Source organism: Phaethon aethereus, assembly GCF_964289735.1.
Source record: "Phaethon aethereus genome assembly, chromosome: 2".
Classification (NCBI taxonomy): domain Eukaryota; kingdom Metazoa; phylum Chordata; class Aves; order Phaethontiformes; family Phaethontidae; genus Phaethon; species Phaethon aethereus.
The window spans coordinates 67,245,591-67,268,943 of record NC_138582.1 but is presented as its reverse complement, the minus strand read 5'-3'; the positions used below and the strand labels follow the sequence as shown (position 1 = coordinate 67,268,943).

The window sequence follows — 23,353 nt, the reverse complement described above, 5'->3', positions numbered from 1 at the left end:
ATACTTTCAAGCATTCAGGAATCACGTTCCCATTATGAAGGATGGATTTGCATCTGGATGTGACCAGCTGTAAATCATCATCTGCCAAACTGTATTTGGCAACCTCTGGAAAGTCTCATCCCCTGTGCAGCAAATCAACTCCAACAAACTTTGCTGTGCATTTACACAGTATTTTCTGAAAGAACAGGGAAAAGGCTTTATACACGGTACACACAACACAGCACATTTTACTATATTATTACAGATAAACAGGGCACTATGCCATGGGGCCAGTATGCCTTCAGACAACTGTAAGATATAAAGTCTGTCATCAACAGCTGAAACACTAACAGTCTGTCTGGAAGGAAAGGCACTGCTGGAAGAACTTCACATATATTCTTTAAATGTCATATTGAGACACGCATTTCTGTTGAATGGAGTTTTTAGAATTTCCTAGAATCCAGAGTCAACTGTTTAAAAAAAAATACAGGGAACAACATTTGGAAAAAAAGTAATATTATTTAACATGTTTCTGAATTAAATATTCCACATAACAAAAGTGTTATTTTCATGTCACCAACTATATTACTTATATACATATGCTGAAGAGTTAACAAAAGAATTAAGAGATGCCCTGTCAAAACCAACAGTGGTTTCTTGCTTCAGCAATCTGAAATAACTATCATAGACAAAGTATAGACAATATTTACAAAAAAAGGGCTTTCTGGATCTGAGAGCAATTATCTTTCAGAAGGTAAATTAAAATCCAGCTCTGTATTATAGTACAACAAATCCACCACTGATCTAGAAGTACTTGAGGCAAACAGAAAAGATGAACTTCCTGCAACTGGGATTAGTATTTACAAAATATACTGATCAGCCACACAGAGGCTCATATAACTTTAAATATATATATATACATACAAGCACACATATATATATATCTATATATATGTAACATATAAATAAAATTCAAAAGAACAAGGTAAAAATAAGAAAAGAGCTTCTGTCTTTGGAATGTCTAAAAGATGACTATGTTTTTACTCCAGTGTTTCTTTGTTATGAATATACTTTACAGGTGGCACCTTTCAAAGCATTACTTAGTCAACTAGGTAGTTTTGCTGAAACAATGACTTAAACAACAACAAATAAAATTCACTAAGAAAATAATGAAGAATTTACAGATTTGAAATGATGACTGTTTACAGCACTGGGGAATATGGTATAATATAGATGACCTAGTGTGCATCTAACTTTCTCACTGCTAATACAAAATTGTATGTTTACCTCCCAGATTTAGTATATGGCTGTGTTTTCCACAGATACTGAGATATGTATCTGCTGATCCAATACAGCAAACAAAAGAAGAGGTTTTCATTGGAACTTCTTCTAGTTTAAATTCTCTTTAAATAATTATTGCTGAGTTTAAAACCTCAGACTTTTAATGTAAAAACTAACAACTAACTGCCTCTGTGGTTGGAATGGAAATGAACATGCTCCCTCTCAAGAGTTTAACTCAAGAAAAGCCTTAAGCTCGTGGCATTTTATTTTTTCCAACAAATTCTCAAAACATACTAAAAAAAAAAGCTTAAAACAGAAATACAGCATTTTTCTGTGCCTTGTAAAAAAAAACCCAACCAAAACTATTTTATACTGCATGCATCTACTCTAACTTTTTGTTTTCAACCTCAATTGTTTCTTTAAACATGTAAAAAAAAAAAAGCTGACCAACAGTTTCATGGTTTTCCCATGAAGTTATTCTTCACCTCCTTTAAAAATGGGAATCATTCTATTCTGATATAAAGTTCCAGTTTATTTTTCAAATAGATATACTGGCTGTGAATTAGAAGATGAAACTGTATACAGTATTACCTGAGTTCATTGATTCACAGACAACTTAGCACAGACTAAATGATGTTTTCCCAGTATTCTTCTACAAGCTTAAAAAAGAATGATTCTTTTAGGTAATTTTTGTAAATAATTAAAAAAACTATAATATATTATTCTATTGTTAATATTTTCAATGCTCGAAGCTTTAACCGTAAAAATCCATTTTCTACTTTTCTGAAAATTTGTTTAGAGAAATTTGAGTCCCAGAAACATTTTTAACTTTCAAATTTTAAGGTGTCATCGAAAAACATTGCCTATACTTTGCCATTCATTTGAAGATTCTTGTACCACTTCTTCTAAATTCAGAGCCCGACTAATATCTTCCCCTTCTTGTTCTTGATGACTAGCAGGCTCTTGTACAGGACCTACCAAAGCACAAAAAAAAAAAAGACAAATGAGTATGATTTGATGTATAGTGTAAGAAAAATGCAAATATAACGCTTGGGAATAAAGGAACCATGCTGGGAAAGGTATGACACAACTATTTCAGATTCTGTAAATTCATTAGATGCTTTTTACAAAATTTAAAAAAAAAAATCTCATATAATTGATTGTTTTCCTGTAATAGTTTTTGAACTTTCTATTTCTGTACTACAGAGCTCCACAAAAAAAAAACAAGGAAACATAAGCAGTAACCAAACTCTGTTTCAACCTGCTTTTTCGGTTGCATCTTCAACTACTCTGGCCTTTGGCTATTAGTGCCTAATTCTGCAGTAACTTAAGGGAAGCGTTTTGTGCTTTCCTAGTAAAGCATATTGCTTTCTGCACTCACCATTACTATCATTATGCTACATACCAGTGTAACCATGAGCTCGTTTCATATGCAGTTTCATATTGCTTTTCTGGGTAAATCCCATTGCACAGTAATCACATTTATAAGGCCTCTCTCCTGTGTGCTTTTTCATATGGACTTGAAGGGCACTCTTCTGGTTAAAAGCTTTTTCACATAGTGTACACTGAAATGGCCGTTCCCCTTATAAAAAAAGAAAAATGTCTTTAATAATTTCTCATTTCAACATAAAAATACAGTTCAGAATTCAGTAAAACTCATCAAGATGACCTAGAAATTAAGCAGGCATGACCTTTTTCCTTGCGACTTTCTCAAAACAGTGTTATGGCTCCATATCATCAGCAAAACATCCCAAATTAAATATCAGAATATTTACATAAGTCCTAAACCACTGATACTGTTAACTTTCCTATCCAATTTATTGTCTAATTATTTAATAGAGGTGTAAAAATCAGTTTACCAGTTTGACTTTTCTGTACTCAAGGGGACCATCACATTTTTACATCATTTACAAATAACATAGATAAAGCAATATTCTAGAATTCACAAAGCTGATGTTTGTAAGAAACTGGAAAGCCAACTGTGTTTTAAAACAAAACCCAAACCAACAGTCTGGTACATGGGACCTGTGGTCTCCTATGCCAATAGCTATTAGTGATGCCCATATCTAACCAAAGCAGGCATATTCTTCCAAATCTGCCAGAATACTACTAATTTCTAAATATAAAAATATATTAATTACAAAAATATTTGGAAAATTTATAATACCTACTTTGCAAAACCAGACCTTTGCTTCAACACTCAACACCACAACCTCGACATCAACACAAGACACATTGCTGTATGTCATTAAAGACTTCTAAAAGCACTTTCTGAACTTAAAAACACACTTTATTATTAGTTAGCACAATAAAGCACAAGCAGGAGTATAAATACTTTTCCACAATTTTCTTTAAAGCTGCAATTTCTCTCCTCCTTCATTACCTGTATGTTAAGTGTCCCCACATGCATTGTAGCTTCCATGCTAAATACAACTTCTCAAAACAATCAATAAAAGATCCTTTAAAGCACAGGAAGTGTTCTTTCTATTTCTGTTAACAATGACTTCACCAGTTTGAAGTGAAATCTAGGTTTCCTCAGATACTTTTGACTCCAGGTCTTCTATTCTGTTAAGATGAACAGCCTTTTTGGTGTTGTGTAATGTATTACCACCTAGGTTTTTGGTAGAACTAGAAGAATCTGCTTCCCTTTAATTTCGGGAACATTTCTCCAAACTGCTCTTCATTGATAAATCTGAATGTACAAGATATTTAGAGCTATTCACAGAAACAACGTGTTTTCCTTCTGGCAACTGGTTCAGTAGGTACTGCCCACGAGAAATCATTAAAAATGTTTAATCAAGATAGAAATCACAAACATTTTCTCACAGATCATACCTTTAGGAAAGCAAATCAGTTTAGACTTACATTAGTCTTATGTAAGAACACCCATCTAAAAACTGCTGTGCAGCACATTTTCACTCTTTTGGTCTCTAAGTGATTTTTAAAAGAACATTCTCTTCTGAAAGAATGACTACCATGTGGATTGACTTACTATTTCAACATCATCAGACAACAGTAATATAAAAATGAATTTAGTATGGATTGTTACAGTTTGTGGTGCATCCCTAGCACATGAGCACCGAAGTACAAGAAACCCCAAAGTATCTGAGGATTTACTGAGTAAATTATAAGTCATTCCAAAATAGAAAGAATTTTTCCTATGATGGTACAGATTTATGAGAAACAGATGTATAAAGGGACTCTGCTCTGTTCCCAGCCTTCCTGAAGTGCTCTGTGTGTATTACAATGGGCAGCATGAATCAAAGCAGGGAAAAGGGAAACTGGTCTTTCCTGCCTTCAGGTTACTTTATGAAAGCTTTTATTCTTAACCAGAACATTGCCTTTTTTAAAAGTCTGTATTATTTAAGTCAGTTATGCAGAAAGCAAGTTATTGGGGAATTCTAAAGACTTTTAATCTCCTTGGATTTTAACTCTTGCGTCTCTTCCTGCACCCAGTATAACCACAACGTTCCTTTCTACCACAGTAACCACAAAGTGGCTCTGTTCCCCTTCTTCAGTTATACTCTCAGGAAGAGCAGTCACCATTTCTCTTGGGGCAAGGGGTGGAGGGAAGAGAAGCATAAGCAGTCAACACATTAGATGAAAATACAAAGGGTCAGCAGAGACCCCCTAACATCTAAAAACAGCTCTAATGGATCAGATTAAAGTTTCCTCCCACAGTCAGATGAGAAAACACCTTCAAATAGTTGGTAGGAACACCCCTTATAAAACATGCTTATACATACCCATAGTATGGTAATTGCAGCTAGTAGCAATTGATCAGCGATGAATGCTGCTAGCTGACAAATGGCTGCAAATACCCATTACCCTTATCAAGAGTTATTACTTATTTACCAGAAGTTAAGTTTGCTGGAAGTGGATGACCCAGCCCACTGAAGTCCATCTTGTCACACTTGCACTGAAAACTTCCCCTCCTAATAGTCTCTAGTAGCCATAACCAATACATATCACTCGCACTACAGTATTTCACAACGTGATACATAAGGATCTCATCCCTTCCCAGCTCAATGATCACCCATGTTCTTCATCTGCTTTTTATGCCCAGTACCTCCCCTATCTATACATGCCTTCCCATTGCAACATCTCTAAACCTGCTCTTAGGATTTCCAAATCTCAGAATTTCCTGAGCAAAAAAGACTCAAATCATAAATTCACCAAGCTCATGAGTCCTCTTTAGCCAACCTCCTATCCCTTCCTGCTAGAGAGTTCTCAGCAACTGAATGGAATGTGAAAAAAAGTCAAGGCCAGCAGAGCCTTAGACATAGACTGAAACTTTACCATACTAAGCGCTTCACAAAAAAAAGCAGAGACGCAGATCCTACCTTTAAAAACTTGCCATAAACATAAGAGAAAAGAAATCAGCAAATAGACAATTATATAAGGACAGATTAAGAAAATGTAAATTATCAATACTGGCAGTGATCCCAAGACATCAACAGCCTCTCAGATGTCATACAGACACATGAAAAGAGTTCAAAGATACTACTGAATAAACATTTACATCCCTGCCAAACATTTGGAACAGCATGGCAGAATGCGCACGTGTGTGTTTATGTAAGACTTCATTTGTCAAAGCCAGAGAAAAGAAAGTTTTGATGCATGAAATGAGAGCATGCACAAGACACCTGGATACATAGGCAAGTCTGTATTTCAGACATGCAATACTAAAAACTGCAAAACTGAATCTGAGGGTGCAAAGTGAAGACCCATTCAAAGATGAAACTCAAATTATATGCCACAAGACCGGCAAGTGACACTAACCAGGGAAAAATTACAGGGTTAACAAGATAACTTAAAGGAAGAGATTAGGAACTTTGCTTTAAATGCACGAAGAGCAGCCGAAAGTTGACTACCAGAAGTTGATATGGGGGAAAGAGAAAGCTCTGGCTGACTCAAAGAAAGTTATCCTTTTTTGGGAGTCGTTTTGTGCTACAGCACATCCAGTCAAATTCTTTGGTCCTCTCCAGCTTAGTAGCAATACAGGTAACTTTCCCCTTCCCTTTTTAACTCTAGCAGCCATGACAGCTCTTTACTGGTAGCAGTGATATGGAAAAGAGAGAAGTTGTTTTGGAGAACTGACTCGTATTTAGAACTCATGTTCTTAAGAAGACTGTTCCTAAGATACAGAAGGTGAAGGGGAAGGCAGTTGAACTATCCTATGTACAGCTTTCAGCTTGTAGCAGGGCAGAAGCTGCAACCTGAAAAGCACACTCATCACAGAAAATGTGTGCTCTCTGTGAGAAGTCAGTATAGACTTTTTATAGAGTAACAGTTGAAGAAAATAATTAAGCAGAAAAGAACAAAACAAATTAAAAGCACTGGCATTAGAAACAGATGAACTAAGTAGTAGTTCAATGACAATGAAGCACTGCATACAGCAGTCAGTATGAGCAGTCAAGACTATCCCTTACTTAACATCACTAAGCACACACACTCATTTGCACGTTCTCCTATATGCTTGAAGGAGATCATATTCAGAGTCTTTACACCACTTCAAACAAAGCTTTAAAATATGCTTTTATTAATCTGTTTCAAAAAATGACAAACTTTTAGATACAAGCTCATGCATTCACATTACCATTGCAGTGGTGCCAGTTCGAAAATATGGAGAAGCTTAGTCACACCACTAAGCATCACATTCTGGCTTTAAACAAAACATCACAGTTTCTGAGATGTCAAGTCTCCTGTTTCTCATTTTAATTTCTAAACTCTTTGGGTTAGAAATGTACTTGTTTTTTTTAAGCTTAAGTTGATACTCAAATGCAATTACCTGAAACCATGAGCAAAGACTCCCAATATAACATCCATATATTAATGAGAAAATCTTGCGAGATGAAAATAATTTCTGATGTTACCTGTGTGAATGCGGCTATGTCTTTCCAGCTGACTTGGCTTAGCGAAAGCTTTTTCACAAATATCACACTTAAACACTCTAGGCTTCTGGGAACTCAGTGAAGGTCCAGCCTGATGGGTTTGCATGTGTTCCTAAGCAAGCAGAGGAAAAAAAATACATTCAGACCATTTAAAAAAACTTAAGTATTTAACACAGAAATATATCCACACTTTCAAGAAAAAAGCAGAGGCTCTTAGTCATCAGCAGACAAGCTGGAAGAAGATGGAAGTCTGCATAATTTTTTTCTTTCAAATGAGAGGTTGGTTTTGTATATCAACTCTTTGTAAGGGTAATGCATCAGTATCTTTACATTTTGAAAACCTCTGTCAATAACTGTATGCATTGCTTTTTTTTGGCATACATTAGTCCCTTCTCTAATTATCTGAAACAAAATAAAATAAAATAAAAAACAAAACACCAGACCTCTTGAAATGCTTTGTTCAGTTACAAACATGGATTTTGGACAACTGTGCATTCTAAGTTAATACTGGATTTTTCCCCCTCCCCTCTACAGTATCCATCTCCTCACCTTGCCTGATACACAGGTATTCCTACTCGGCAGCTGAGTAAGTATCATTGTAAAACTACAGACCTCAGAGAGGGCTATCACAACATACACACATGCAGCTGCACAATGTCAATGTGCAAACAGAACCACTTCACAATGAACTCTTAATTAAAAAAAAAAAAAAAAAAATCACTAACATCCTTACAGGTAAGAAAGTAGAATGAGGGTATGACATGTTTTATCTTTATCAAGAAGCATTAATAACAGTCCTGACTTCAGTGTTTTTAATTCACTGTTTCTGGGCCCAGAAGTTTTTCAAATTTAAAGGAGTATCTTATGTTATTCATTAACTTTTTGATTTAAATCTCTCTACTAATACCAAGATACAATTCAGAGTACAAAAGAAAGCAAATACAAAGATATTGAATTAAAAAAATTTAATCAAGAATTGTATGTGAAACAGTACTGTACTTGTCCAGTTTCTAAAATGTGTGTGGGTATTTTTCTCTAGCTTATTCATTACAGACTAAAGACTACTAATTAGTCTTTACTACATCTAAACAATGAGCCTTCTTCATATGTATGCTCACTCCATGAACTGAAGTAAATTGTCTCTGCAGAATTTGTTTTCACTAAAAAATCATGAGACAGCTACAGGGAAGAATATTATCATAGTAATTATAATAATATAGTATTATAGGGAAATAAGAAAAGGTCTTCTCAGAAAATCACAGGAGATTCATAAACCACAGCTTAGTTGGAGATGAAGAAAATCTTTTGCTTTTATCTTGTTCATTACCTCCTGAAGCAGTGAAAGGGTAGAAGCAGGCTATGACTGACTCCAGAAAAAGTACCTGAAACTGGCTGCTTCTTTCTGTCCACCATAAAAAAAAAAAAAGCACCCCAAAATCCCCTCACCCCCTTTTCTAATTGAAAGCAAACAGGAGAGCATCCAGCTAGCTGCCACAAAAATTTCTCTATCACCTTTCTCTGAAGAAACAATCTATGACGCAATTCTGTTCCACTGATCTGCCAATCCCTTATGCTTTTCCTGTAAAATACCTGCTTTTGAAAATAGTTCCTGGGAATAAAATGCTCTGAAATACAAGTACTTCATACACATACTAAGTATTTCTTCGATTGTTCATACCATGTTTTACAAGTTTGTGCAATTCTCATATTTATCAGATAGGAATTATCTTGGGGTCCCAAACAAGCATTATCTAATTAGGAAATAAGAATAGGAAACCTTCTTTAAAAGGGCCCTTTACCCTCCGACTCATACACTAATATGAAATTCTTCTGCCCCACTTATCTTGAAACATGCATTGTAACTGCCTCTGAAAGTAAGGCAATCAAAAAGTTGGTTTCATGCCATTGTTTTAATAAGATCACAACCTCATTCTATTTTCATCTTAGAATGATGTCCGTGCTTTATTTACTATTTACAGTCACCTTGCATGTATTTCCACTAATGATATGGAATTGGACAGTTTAACTATGGCACATGTCTTAAGATTCTCTTCTCTGAAGCTGTAAAATCAGGACAGCTGCCAACATCAGAAGGGGAACCGAAGACACTGCACTGAAAGTTTTTGACACCGGGGTGGGGTGGGTGGCAGAGGTGTTCGTACGTAATATCTAAAGCAGCTTTTCTTGTGCAAAATTGTGAGATTGCTGGAACTGATGGCTTTGGAAAAAAAAAAATACAGTTAAATACTGCAATTTAAACATTGGCACCCTTAACTCCTACCGGGTGTTTCTGGAAAGCTTGAAGTCTGGCAGTGGTCAGTACAAAATGAAGGCCTTGAGTGAGAGCACGGAACCCTTCCCAAAACCCTACGCCAAAACCCATGGTTTCATTTATCTTTAACTTCCTGTTAAAGGCTGCTCACAGATGGTGTTCTGGAATATCTTAATGAAGAAAAGAGTTTGATGAAGAGGTGGAATTTGTTTTCGGACATGACTGACAAGTAGTAAATGGAACTGTCTTTGTTTAAAACATCCTCTGCTCCTCCTCACCAAAAGTGAAAAACGGTGATCTGGAGATTCCTTTTGACTTTCATCATCAGAAATCCTGGATTGGGTTTGTACAGGATACAGAGAAAACCCTCCTGAAATAAGATTTATCAGCTTTCATAGCCACTAGTTGGACTGATAAAGATCAAACTGTTTACGCTGGTCAAAAAAGGGTCATAGTACTTCCACGGGATCAGCTGTATCAAACTGCAAACTTCTGCCACATTTTTGATGAAGTGTTCCAAAAACTCAGCTGGTCACCCTGCTGGTTTGTGTATGTCTGTATATATATATGGGAAAAGAAACTGCTGAAATTTCCTCATCATCTGGTGAGGTTCACTCTCCAATTTTTACATATACATGCAACATTATCCTCCTTTCTTAGGAACTAACAAAATGTGATCTTTTGCAAATGCTGATGTCTTTGGATCTGAAGGTTGAAAATGGTCCACTGCACTGAGCAGGAAGGGTTTCCTGGTATAATGCCGTAGTTTAAGAAGCATCCCAAATAAAGCAAATAAGGCTGTCTTTCACGTCACAAAGTACCCACTCAAAAAGTCAACTTTCAAGTATGTTTTTCTATCATCACCCAAGCTTCATCTAGCAAGCAGGTTTTTGTCCATGTTGTTCCTGATCTGAGTTGAACAGCAGATTTTTTTCAGATCTCTTTTGCAGAGGAAGTTCATACAATCATAGAATCATTTAGGCTGGAAAAGACCCTTATGATCATTGAGTCCAACTGTAAACCCAGCACTGCCAAGTGCACCACTAAACCATGTCCCTCAGCACCACGTCTACATATCTTTTAAATACCTCCAGGGATGGTGACCCAACCACCTCCCGGGGCAGCCTGTTCCAATGCTTGACACCCTTTCTGGTGAAGAATTTTTTCCTAATACCCAACCTAAACCTCCCCTGGCGCAACTTGAGGCCATTTCCTCTCGTCTTATCACTAGTTAGTTGGGAGAAGAGACCAACACCCTCATCGCCACAACTCCCTTTCAGGCAGTTGTAGAGAGCAATAAGGTATCCCCTCAGCCTCCGCTTCTCCAGATTGAACAACCCCAGTTCCCTCAGACACTCCTCATAAGACTTGTGCTCCAGACCCCTCACCAGCTTCGTTGCCCTTCTCTGGACACGCTCCAGCACCTCAATGTCCTTCTTGTAGTGAGGGGCCCAAAAATGAACACAGGATTCAAGCTGCGGCCTCACCAGTGCCGAGTACAGGGGCACGATCACTTCCCTACTCCTGCTGGCCACACTATTTCTGATACAGGCCAGGATGCTGTTGGCCACCTTGGCCACCTGGGCACACTGTCGGCTCATATTCAGCCGGCTGTCAACCAGCACCCCCAGGTCTTTTTCCACTGGTCAGCTTTGCAGCCACTCCTCCCCAAGCCTGTAGCGCTGCATGAGGTTGTTATGACCCAAGAGCAGGACCCGACACTTGGCGTTGTTGAACGTCATACAATTGGCCTCAGTCCATTGATCCAGCCTGTCTGGATCCCTCTGTAGAGTCTTTCTACCCTCCAGCAGATCAACACTCCCACCCAACTTGGTGCCATCTGCAAGCTTACTGAAGGTGCACTTGATCCCTTCGTCCAGGTCACTGATAAAGGTATCAAACACAACTGGCCCCAATACTGAGCCCTGGGAACACCATTTGTGACTGGCCACCAACTGGCTTTAACTCCATTCACCACAACTCTTTGGGCCCAGTCATCCACCCAGTTTCTTTACTCAGCAGAGTACACCCGTCCAAGCCATGAGGAGCCAGTTTCTCCAGGAGAACACTGTGGGACATAGTGTCAAAGGCTGTACTAAAGTCCAGGTAAACAACATCCACAGCCTTTCCCTCATTCACTAAATGGGTCATCTTGTCACAGAAGAAGCTGGTCAAGCAGGACCTGTCTTTCATAAGCCTATGCTGACTGGGCCTGATTACTTGGTTGTCCTGTACGTGCCACATGATGGCACTCAAGATGATCTGTTCCATAACCTTCCCCAACACCAAAGTCAGACTGACAGGCCTGTAGTTCCCTGGATCCTCCCTCCAGTCCTTCTTGTAGATGGGTGCCACATTTGCTTACGTCCAGCCAACTAGGACCTCCACAGGTAGCCAGGACTGCTGATAAGTGATGGAAAGTGGCTTGGTGAGTACTTCCCCAGCTGCCTCAGTACCCTTGAGTGGATCCCATCTGGCCCCTTAGACTTGTGTGTGTCTAAGTGGTGTAGCAGGTCACTAATCATTTCCCCTTGGATTATGGGGGCTTCATTCTGCTCCCCATCCCTGTCTTTCAGCTCAGGGGGCTGGGTACCCGGAGAACAACTGGTCTTGCTGTTTAAGACTGAGGCAAAGGCGGCATTAAGTACCTCAGCCTTTCCCTCAGCCTTTGTCACTATGTTCCCCCCCACATCCAATAAAGGATGGAGATGCTCTTTAGCCCTTCTTTTGTTGTTGATGTATTTATAGAAAAAAATTTCTATTGTCTTTTACCACAGTAGCCAGACTAACTTCTAGTTAGGCTTCGATCTTTCTGATTTTCTGCCTGCATAACCTCATGACATCTTTGTAGTTCTCCCAAGTTGCCTGCCTCTGGAATTCCAAAGGTCATAAACTTTTTTTTTCCTTGAGTTCCAGCCAAAACTGTCTGTTCCACCAGGCTGGTCATCTTCCTCACCAGCTCGTCTTTTGGCACATGGGGACAGCCTGTTCCTGCATCTTTAAGATTTCCTTCTTGAAGAATGTCCAGCCTTCCTGGACTCCTTTGCCCTTCAGGGCTGTCTCCAAAGGGACTATGTCAACCAGGCCTCTAAACAAGCCAAAGTCTGCCCTCAGGAAGTCCCAGGTAGCAGTTCTGCTGCCCCCCTCCTCCTTACTTCTCCAAGAATCAAAAACTATCATTTCATGATTGCTATGCCCAAGACTAAGCCTCCAACCATCACATCAACCACAAGTGCTTCTCTGTTCACAAACAACAGGTCCGGCAAGGCATCTTCCCTAGTTGGCTCCCTCAGTAGCTGTGTCAGGAAATTATCTGCCACACACTCCAGGAACCTCCTGGACTGTTTCCTCTCTGCTGTGTTGTATTTCCAGCAGGCATCTGGGAACTTGAAGTCCCCCATGAGAACAAGGGCTAGTAATTACAAGACTTCTCCCGGCTGCTTACAGAATATTCTGTCTGTCTCTTCATCCCGGTTGGGTGGCCCATAAGAGTCTCCCATCATGGTATCTGCCTTGTTGGCCTTCCCCCTGATTCTTATCATGAACACTCAACCCTATTGTCACCATCATTAAGCTCCAGACAATCAAAACACTCCCTAACATACAAAGCTATCCACCGCCTGTCCGTTGCCTATCCCTTCTGAAGAGTTTATAGCCATCCACTGCAGCCCTCCAGTTATGTGAGTCATCCCACCATGTTTCCGTGATTGCAACTCTATCATATTTTTCCAGCTGCACAATGGCTTCCAGCTCCTCCTGTTTGCTGCCCACACTGCGTGCATTGGTGTAGGTGCACTTCAGGCTATTGATCCTGCCACCCTTTTTGGAAGAGAAAGCCTAATTCCTGTGTGACTGTTCTGAGGAGCTTCTGTGGTTTCTAACAAATCAACGTTTGTGTCTTTGCCACCATGTAGATCTCCTTCCCCTGCCTCCACTGAAATGGCTAGCGTGCTGGGTACATTAGTACAGAGACATTTCAAATGTGCTCCAATGTACTCAGCACATCGTGAAGCAAACCAAAGGACCTTGATAGCACACTGTCCCTCAAACACTGGTATGCCACCCTCAGGCGTATCTCTAGTGAGCCTGGTTTCATCCCTTTCCCCCTTTAAATCTATTTCAAAGCTCTTTTAATGAGCCTTGCTAACTCCTGTGCAAAGATCCTTTTCCCCCTTTGAGACAGGTGGATCCTGCCTGTTGCCAGCAGGCCTGGTGTCATGTAGACTGACCCATGATCAAAAACCCAAAAATTTTGCAAGTGACACCAGTCTTGGAACAAGGTAATGATCTGCTGGCTCATCCTGTTTCTTCCCTCATCATTCCCTGCAGCCAGAAGGATAGAGAACACTGCTTGTGTTCTTGATCCCTTAACCAGTCATCTCAAGGCCCTCAAGTCTCTTTTGATCACCCTTGGACTTCTTATTGCAACTTCATTGCTGCCTACATGAAAAAGCAAAAATGGCTATCAATCCAAGGGCCATACCAGGGCAGGAATGTTCCTCATCATATCTTTAACTCGGGCCCAATATATACTAGAAGTCAAGGTTTAATTATGAATCAGCAAGTTCTAAGAAAACAAATTGAAGACAGACTGATATTTGGGTTTTGTTATCGTTACTTAAGGAATACAAGCATCAACACTGCATTTTTTTTTTCTGGAAAATTTCTCCTAAACCAGAGTTTAACAGTTTCACAACACAACATCTTTTGAGTTTCCCCAAGGACCAATAGTCTGGTTGACACACATGATCACTCGAAGGGGGTAAACTTCACAAACAGGGTATATTTCCTAAAAATATGATACTGAAGTGAAAGGAAATCTATTGAAAAGCTCTCCTAAGAGCTACTTAATATAAATACATTGCCTCTGGTTCCAGAAATTTCTTACTATAAATTCTGGGAAGCTGGCAAAATTCTGGGCAAGTTATATTATATGCTTGCTCTCTTTGTAAAGCACTTCTTCAAATCACTGCTTTTTAGTATCTCTGAGATAACAGATACTGGCCTGGACATAACACTTGCGTAGTACACCCTAATATTCCCAACAGGAACACACTATAATCTAATTAAAAACTTAAACACACCACTAATTTTTTTGAAAATACTTGAAAATATCAGGTTGTTCATAACCTAGAGAAAACTACATAGAAAATATCACTAGACAACAGAAATAATATAAAGGTGTTTTAAAATAAATGCTTCCTCTGCAGAGGTCACTTGTACTCACAAGACAGAGCATCTGAAAATCAAGTGATAGAGTGCAAAGCAGATAGCTTCCTATTATTCCAAAAGCTTATCTGGAAATCAGGATTAGCAGAGATGACATACATAAGGAAATAAAGTAAGTGAAATCTTTTTCTGGCACTATTATTTGCATGACAGGCATTCATATTTTTCATTCTGTAGTTGGTATATGCATTAAAATCCTCTCCATGCTCCAGGAAACAGTTCTCTATCTGTGTATACATTATTATTTATGACCCTCTCTCAGATGCACACACCTCACACTGTAAAAGGAAAGGAAAGGTAAATGGATAATAGGTACCTTTCATTAACATCGTAAAAATTCCAAAATAAAAGAATGAGTTAACAGAACAACCGTTATTACCAAATACCTTGAGATGTGTTGCCCGCTTAAAGGCTTTACTGCACATATGGCAAACATGTATTCTTTCCTTGCCATGAACCTCTTTACTATGGTGCATCAACATAGTGGCTGAAGAAAAGGTTTGACTACACTCAAAACACTGGTGCACGCGACCTTCTTTTTCTGCTTGACTGCTTTTAGTCACATTAGGAGAAACCTCTGTCACCTACAACAATTTACAAAAACAGTGTCAAATAATTTCATAGGCACATCCACAACACTGGTTTATTTTTCAAAATCTATCTCAGTGTGATCAATTTTTGGAGAGTACTTGCAAGCAACTTACCAACACAAAGAAAATAAATATGTTGAATGTAAATATGAACTTGCATTTCATTGCTCTTAAGAATGACATATATATGTGTTTTAAGGAAACAGAAAGATTATAGTAACTATGATCAAATTCATTTATGCATTATAAGTAGAATATGTTTGTATCAATATTTTCCTATATTCAGTTTTATATTCCTGAGCATCTCATCTGATTCTCACATTTCTCCATGAACAAAATTCACAAGCAAAAACATTTCAGACACAAAAGAAAGTATCTTTGATTTTACAGAGAAGAATATTTTCTATTTGTTTAATTTCTTCACTGGGGACTCTATTTTCATAAGGCAGTAAAGCTCTGAGCTACCAACACAAAGTTCCAGAAGTATTGAAACACAATGACAAGTTGGCAGAATATCTATGGGGTTGTGCTACATTTTTGTTTTGTTTTAATCAATGAGGGGTGTTTGGCAAGTGGTATTATAGTAAGCCTTAGGAAATGGCACCCTGATTTATGAAAGCATATATATTCAAAGATACAAAATCTAGTTTTAAATTCATAAGAGTAAGAAAATATATTCACGTTCAATTTTAAAACATCAGCCTTCCCAGAGCAGTTGAACACTAACATTGTTAAGAACTCACACTCATAAGCATATGCAAATGTAAAATCGTATGCATAAGATGTTACTAGAAACACAGAAAAGCTCAAGTTGGAAGGAAGGGCTTGAGATCATCCAGTCCAGCGTCTCAGGGCCATGGACATGTTTTGAATATCACCAAGGACGGAGACTCACAACCTCTCTGGACAACCTCTCCCAGGGTTCAAGCACCCTCACAGTGAAACAGGGTTTCTTTGTGTTCAGATGGAATTATTTTAAATTGTGCCCCTTGCCCCTTGTTCTTTCACTGGGTATCACTGCAAACAGCCTATCTCCATCTGCTTCACTCCCTCCCATCAGGTATTTATGCATATTAATAACAACCCCCCTATCCAGAGCCTGCTCTCTTTTCAGCCCTCCATTACCTTTACTCATGTATATCCATGTCTCTTTTGTACTGGGGGGCCCAGGACTGGACACAGCACTCTAGATTATGTGTTCTCTCTGGTATTGACGGGTGGATCAACCCTCCTGACCAGCTGCAAACACTCTTCTTAACGCATCCCAGCATGCTGCTGGCCACCTTTGCCACATTGCTGGCTCAGGGTCAATTAATTGCCCACCAGTACCTATGATCCCCCTTTGAAAAACTGCTTTCCTGCTGCCCTCAGTGCCCGTACTAGTCCATTGGGTTATTCTTCAGGGGCAGAACTTTGCAATTCCCTTTGCTGATCTTCATGACGTTTGTGTTGGCCCAATTCTCCAGCCTGTCAAGGTCCCTCTGCATGGCAGCACACCCATTCAGCCTGTCAACCACTCCTTCCAGTTTTCTATCACCCGTAAACCTGACAAACATGCACTCTGTTCTACCATGCACATAACTAATGAAGAGCATTAATACTAGCCTCAGCATTTGTACACAGGGGAACACCACTAATGACTGGCCTTGAGATGGACTTTGTTCCATGGATCACCATCCTTTCATGCCCAGCAGTTCAGCCAGTTTTCAATCCACCTCACTGTTCCACTTATCTAGCCCATACTTCATCAGCTTGTCTATGAGGAGGTTATGGGAGACAACATCAAAAGCCTTACTAAAGTCAAGACAAACCATATCCACTGCTCCCCTCACCCACCAAGCCAGTCATCTCATTGTGGGAGGCTCTCAGGTCAGTTAGGCATGTTCTCCCCTCTATAAATCTCTGCTTCTTATCCTTCATGTGTGTGGAAATGATTTCCAGGATTATTTGCCCTATCACCTTCCCAGGGATTGAGGTGAGGGTGACTGACCTGTACTTGCCCAGATTCTCCAACCTGCCCTTCTTGAATGCAGGATAACTTTTGCTTTTTCTCAGTCCTCAGGAACTTCTCCTGATCGCCATGACCTTTCAAAGATAATAGGCAATGGTCTCATGACAACATCAGCCAGCTCTTTTAGCACTCATGAGTGTATCCCATCACCAGTGGATTTTTGTACGATTCTCCTCTGCTAGGGTAAGTATCCACTACTCCACCCTTTCCCACTGACCTTGGTGATCTGGGAACGCAGAAGACAAATCTTACCAGTAAAAATGAAGCACAAAGAGACACTAAGTACATCAGCCTTTTTCAAATCTTCTGTCACCAGGTCCTCTGTGCCCATCAGTAGCAGGACAATTGATCTTCCTTTTGCTGCTGATATACCCGTAAAACCTTGTTACACTTTATGTCCCTTTCAGAGTCAACTCCAGGTGGGCTTTGGGTTTCCTAAACTGATCCCTGCCTCCTTGAACAGCATCTCTGTAATCCTTCAAGGTCACCTGATCCTGCTTCCACTTATGTGTGCTTCTTTTTTAAATTGTTTTGTCAGGAGCTCCTTGTTCCTCCATGCTGGCCTCCTGTCACCTTTGGCTTCCTACACATTGAGACTGACAATTTTTGAGCTTGGAGGAGGACAACATTTAAAACCAACCAGCTCTCCTGGTCCTCCTTCTTTCCAGGTCTGCTTACCATAAGATTATTCCAAGCAGATCCCTGAACAGACCAAAGTCTGCTCTCCTGATGACCAGGGTTGTCATCCTGCTATTTGCCTTACTGCCTTTCCTCAGGATCCTGAGCTCCACCATCTCATGGTCACTACAACAAAGGATGTCCCTGACCTTCACATTCCAAATCAGTTCTTCCTTGTTTGCAATTATCAGGCCAAGAACACCTCCACTTGCTGGCTCCTCAGTCATCTGTATCAGGAAGTTATCATCAATGCACTCCAGAAATCTCCTATATTCCTTGTGTCCTGCTTGTTCTTCCAGCAGATCTTAGGCAGGCTGAAGTAACCCATGTGGATCAGGGACTGAAAATCACAGTTTCACTTAGGTTGGAAAGCATCTCTTGAGATCATCTAGTCCAACTCCTCTACTCAAGAAGGGTCAACCAGGCATCCTAAGACCAAGATGAAAGCCCCATCTTCTAGGTCTTCCTGATCAGGTGATCTGTAGCAGATGGCTAGTATTCATGACAGTGTCATCCCCGTTGGTCTGCATGCCAATCCTTAACCATAAGGTCTCATTTGGCTCACCATCTGGGCAGAGCTCTATGCATTCCTGCTGCTGTTCTTGCCAGCCTGTCCTTCCTAAAGATCCTGAATCCAGCCATGGCAGTGCTTCAGCTGTATGAGCTGTAGCACCTTCTCTCTTTGCTTCCAATGAGATCGCAGCCCTGTATCTGCATGCAGACCTCTAACTCCTGTTTGTTCCTCATGCTGTCAGAGAGGCACCCAGTTGTGACAATTTTTCCCAAGACGAGTGTTGAAGTTTCTGCTATCAGTTGTCTCAGCACTTTTATTCATATATATATGCTTGAGGTAGACACTCTCCGGTTAGCTCCTTCCTATTTTTTGAGGTTTCTCTTGCCCATATCTTGCCAATCCAGTCCACCACTTCTTCACATGGCTGTGGGTCACCATCTGCCTCTCCCATTTTTCCTATTTTAGAGCTTGCATTACCAGGTTGGTTGAAAACATTCATTTTACCTTCAACAAGAGAAGTCTGAACTACTTTTTCTAATATTAATACTATATTACATATGTAAAAGTTTCTCTTGAAATTCAAATACATAAGCAGCTGAAAAGACTTTATGTTGCTCCACTATTAAAGCAATTTGGTTACAAAAAGAGAAAGGAATAGGTGTAGTACAGGTGCTATTTTTTTTCCACAGCTCTCAACTTTTGTCTATTTTTGTTATCTAATTACAAGCTTACTTGGAAATTTTTGGAGCAGTCTCTATTGAAAGCATGGTTATGTAATTTGTAGAAAGAAATGCATTATTAATTGCATTTCTTTTTTGTATATGAAAATGTGTTTTTAAATCAAAAAACTTAAAACAGAATCTGGGTGACTAGGAAGTCGTAATGAACCTTTTCCCGATACTCTTATTTGGGAATGACATCAGCCTTCCTGCTTCAGGAGATAGAGGAATCATTCCAGAATTTTGATTAAATAATGCCCTTTACCCACAAAAGATACAGAAAAATATTGTATCTACCTGATACGTTATTTCATCAGAGTTTGCAGATGCTGAATGGGGTGTATGGCTCACCAGTATGACTTGTTGTGAGCCTGACCCACTTTGGCTAGCGAGACTGGAATCTGTGAGTATAGCAGGGAACTGCTGACCCTGTCAAAGAGGGGAGAAACAAAAAAAAAAAAAGGTACAATAACTAAATTTGAACAGCTAACTGTAGTCATGTCAATTATTTTTATACCTCAAAACTACTTCTTTAATATCCTTGAAAAAGCCCATTCCAGAATCCTATCTGAACAAATACTCCCATTTTCTCTCCTTTTCTCTTTCCATTTTAAGCCTACCAATTTAAATTTGCCAACACCTGGAAGTCTGTAAGAGTAGAGATTCAGGTCTGATTAATTTTTCCCAGTCTTGCATCAGTTGCTGAATGTCTCAGCCTTCCCTTGTCTTTGCCTCTTCAACTGATACTTTCTTTAACCCCTCTATTCTGCTTTCCTGCATAGTCTTCTCACAATATTTTCCCTTTTTAAAAACCTCAATCAAACCTACTTCCAAAATACATGAAATCAAGGTACAAAATCATTAATTAAGATACACAGTTACTAATACCACAGTGCTTCTATTTCTACATTACTGCTAAAGACTTTTCGATTTCCCCAGGAAATGCACTAACTTCATGTACTACCTGTCTATTTATCAAGATTCCTGCAACACAGATTGTGTTTGCACAGCACCCAAAACAAGATTTCCTTTTTATTTAATGCCTGCCTTAACTCAGGCATAATGTCTTATTAATAAACATCAACACTGACAAATGTAATTGCTTAAATTATTACAAAGTCTGGAAAGAAACCACATATTGCTTTGTTACTCTGTGATGCCAGAAATCACAAACATGTCACAAGAACTATTTAAGAAGTCTTTTTTTCCCCTCCCCAGAGCAAAACGGCAGAGAGGGAAGCATATAATCATCTTCACAGACTTTGCTTCACCAGGTTTAATCACACCATATGCTAGACAAATAGTCATTCATTTATATACATTTACACATTTGAAGTTGGGTCAAAGAGTAAGTAAAAAACAATCGAAACCTAGTTCAGCCAAGAAAGTAGAAGAAACAGCCCAGGTTTTCAGATGTCAAATCTACACTGAAATGCCAACCACACAATGACCCTAAATTTCCACTTTGTAGTCTTTTAATATCATTTATTAACTTTTTTCTTTTTTCCTCTTTGCTTTATACAATCTATTTGTCAACATATCTTTGGCTCCTGATGATACCACAAAAATCTTAAATTATGATAAAAACAAAACTAATGCTAAAGCTACTGGAGAGGTGACAGTCCATGCAGCACTGCTGTTATAAAATGTCTTATAAAGCTGCCTGTTATTAAAGACAATTTAATTTAGATTCTGTCCTGTTATTTGCTGTGAAAGGAACTGTCACAACTGCTCTTCAACTCTCATGTTCACAAGAAGTAAAAGAAAAATTGACCAGATTAAACAATAAAAAGTATAGGAATACTAAGATACACTACTGAATTATGATGAAGTACACAGTTTAGTTTATCACTAAAAATTGATCTCAAACAGTGTTTGAAACAGTAGAACCTAGCTGTTCATTGAAAAAAAAAAAACCCCACAAAAAAACCCCTGCAAAATTTATCTGTTATTTCTGTTTAAATATTTTATGCTTCTAGATGCCAGTGTGCACACACTGTGGGCAGAAACAAGGAAAGTTAAGTGAATTTTCAAATACAATGTATTTACAGGAAAAAAATATTTTCTAAGCAAAATCTCCAATTCCTACCATCTAGGACAGTAATATTAGTTTATCTGTCAATTCAGAAAAGCATTTCTTACCTGTGAAGTAATATTAAGTGTAACTGCATCCAGACCACCTGACAACATTCCCTGAGTGTCAGCAAGAGTCAAGGTGACACTACCATCTCCTGCAACCCCTGATGAAGACATTACCAAATTCTGGGCAGAAACTGTAGACTGAGATATGGGTGTTGTTGAAGGAAGGTTTGTTCCACCTGCTGTATTAAGTTCTGGAATACATGCAAAACAGTAAAAGAAATAATCTGTTACATAAACTCTTAGCTGCAAACTTAATTGAACTTCATTTCTATTTATCCTTTGCTAGGGCTTTCTATTTTGAAGCAAATAAATCAGTTAAACAGCTAATCATGTGTCAAAAAGTGTAAGGGAGTCAGATGATAAAATTACATCTAAATGTAGCTTGATGGACATCATACTGCAAAGCAGTAACTTTGTAACATGGTGTGTGGGAGATGACTCTTTGCCAAAAAAACACCTGAAGAAGTTTCAGTTTACACATTTCTGTAGTCTGACCACTTTCAGAATTCTCATTGAAATATACTTTGACTCAGAGCAGTAAACCCAAAATTTGAAAATTCCATAACCCAATGCTCTCATCCTATCCTTGCAACATGGTTGATAATCCATAACAGCAAAAAAGGCCAGTGAATTGTTAATAGGTATTTCATAACATCTTATAGATTATACAGAATATAGAGATTATAATAGCTGTGTAATAGTTTATTATAGATTCTCCAAGATGTGACTAGAGGTCTCACAGCTCTCAGTTTATGATAAGACTCAAAAACCTGAGAAGATGAGCCAGAAGTTACAACAAAACTGTCTCATTTTACTATTTCATTTACTAATTCACTACACAGGAGCATGTCTTAACATTCAAGTTGTACAGGATACTCTGGGGTAGGCCCCCCCCAGTAAGATATTAAAGCAGATTTGCTTTACAGATGTATATAAGCACTGAAGGAAGTTAAGAATGAAAGGAGACAGAAGAAAGGAAAAGGAAGACACAGAAAATTTAAGAATGCATAAGAGTGAAGAAAGTTATTTACACATCAGTAATAAGTCTGTAGTAGTGCAGACTGCTGCAACCAACCAGTGCAACCAACGCAACCTGCTGCACTGGTTGGAAGCATGAACGACTATACGCACACACACGACTGTGTGTATATTAAACAGAAATTCATCTGCACATTTAAAATATCAAAATTTGAATACTAGAGCAAATTTGATATAAAGGGTATTTTATCATCTGTCTGCAGCAAATGTATCAAATTTCTTCATCCAGCAATTTACAGGAATATTGAAGGAATACTTCTGTAACTGCCTCAAAGTACTAATTTTATATATGTGTTCTTGTTTTCATTTTCTTCTTACTCTGTGGAGTAAAGCTCATTTATATTGGCATAAGAATTTAAGGCTAGTGAGAAAACACACAAAGCCATGTAGTTCCTGAACCATAATGTGCAAGATTATACCATTTCAGATTTAGTTACCTCGTGTAAAATCTGTTTTTTTAAGTAAATGTTATTATTGTTAATTAGAAAAATCACCGTATGCATACCTGGAGCATTTAGAGAAGTGCCCTGAGAAAGAAGCTGGTCATTGCTTATAGTTAATGTAGCACCCGTAGTCTGACTGTTGATGGTTGGCGCTGTCAGCCTCAAGCCACTATTGAGATCACTGCTTCCAGAATTATGCTGAATAAGATCTTGGCCTAAATAGAAATTAGTCTTATTATAACTAGGAATGTCTCAACATTATTCTGCTACTATACTTTGAACTATAAGTAAGTAATCATAAAATAATAAAAGTAGAAAATACAAGCAAAATAAAGAAATCATTTCTATGCATGCAGATTTTTATGCAGAGGGTCAACAAGTTTTTAATACAGATGCGATTATGCATACCTAGATACCAACACGTAGTGAAATGCCCGTGCTTATTAATAATTAGACCAATACTGATCTTGCTTAGATGCAAGGCACCAACTCCATGAAAGCATAAAACCTAGCACACTAAAGGATAATGGTTAAAACGTGATTTTTTTTTTGTTTGCTTGCTT

The 23,353-nt window shown here is 38.7% G+C and overlaps 1 protein-coding gene across 1 annotated transcript in view; it reads right to left on the bottom strand.

Annotated features, from left to right (window-relative positions):
- Nucleotides 1–2,098: 2,098 nt before the first annotated feature.
- Nucleotides 2,099–23,353, bottom strand: part of ZNF236 (zinc finger protein 236) — an 88,550-nt gene continuing 67,295 nt past the window's right edge. Inside the window, exons 27-31 of the mRNA XM_081996443.1 lie at nt 21,310–21,500; nt 19,465–19,596; nt 15,042–15,239; nt 7,137–7,266; nt 2,099–2,842 (exon numbers count right to left, since the gene is read on the bottom strand). Of these exons, the coding sequence (XP_081852569.1) occupies nt 2,658–2,842; nt 7,137–7,266; nt 15,042–15,239; nt 19,465–19,596; nt 21,310–21,500 (836 nt within the window). The 3' untranslated portion in view covers nt 2,099–2,657. The remainder of the gene's footprint in view (nt 2,843–7,136; nt 7,267–15,041; nt 15,240–19,464; nt 19,597–21,309; nt 21,501–23,353) is intronic.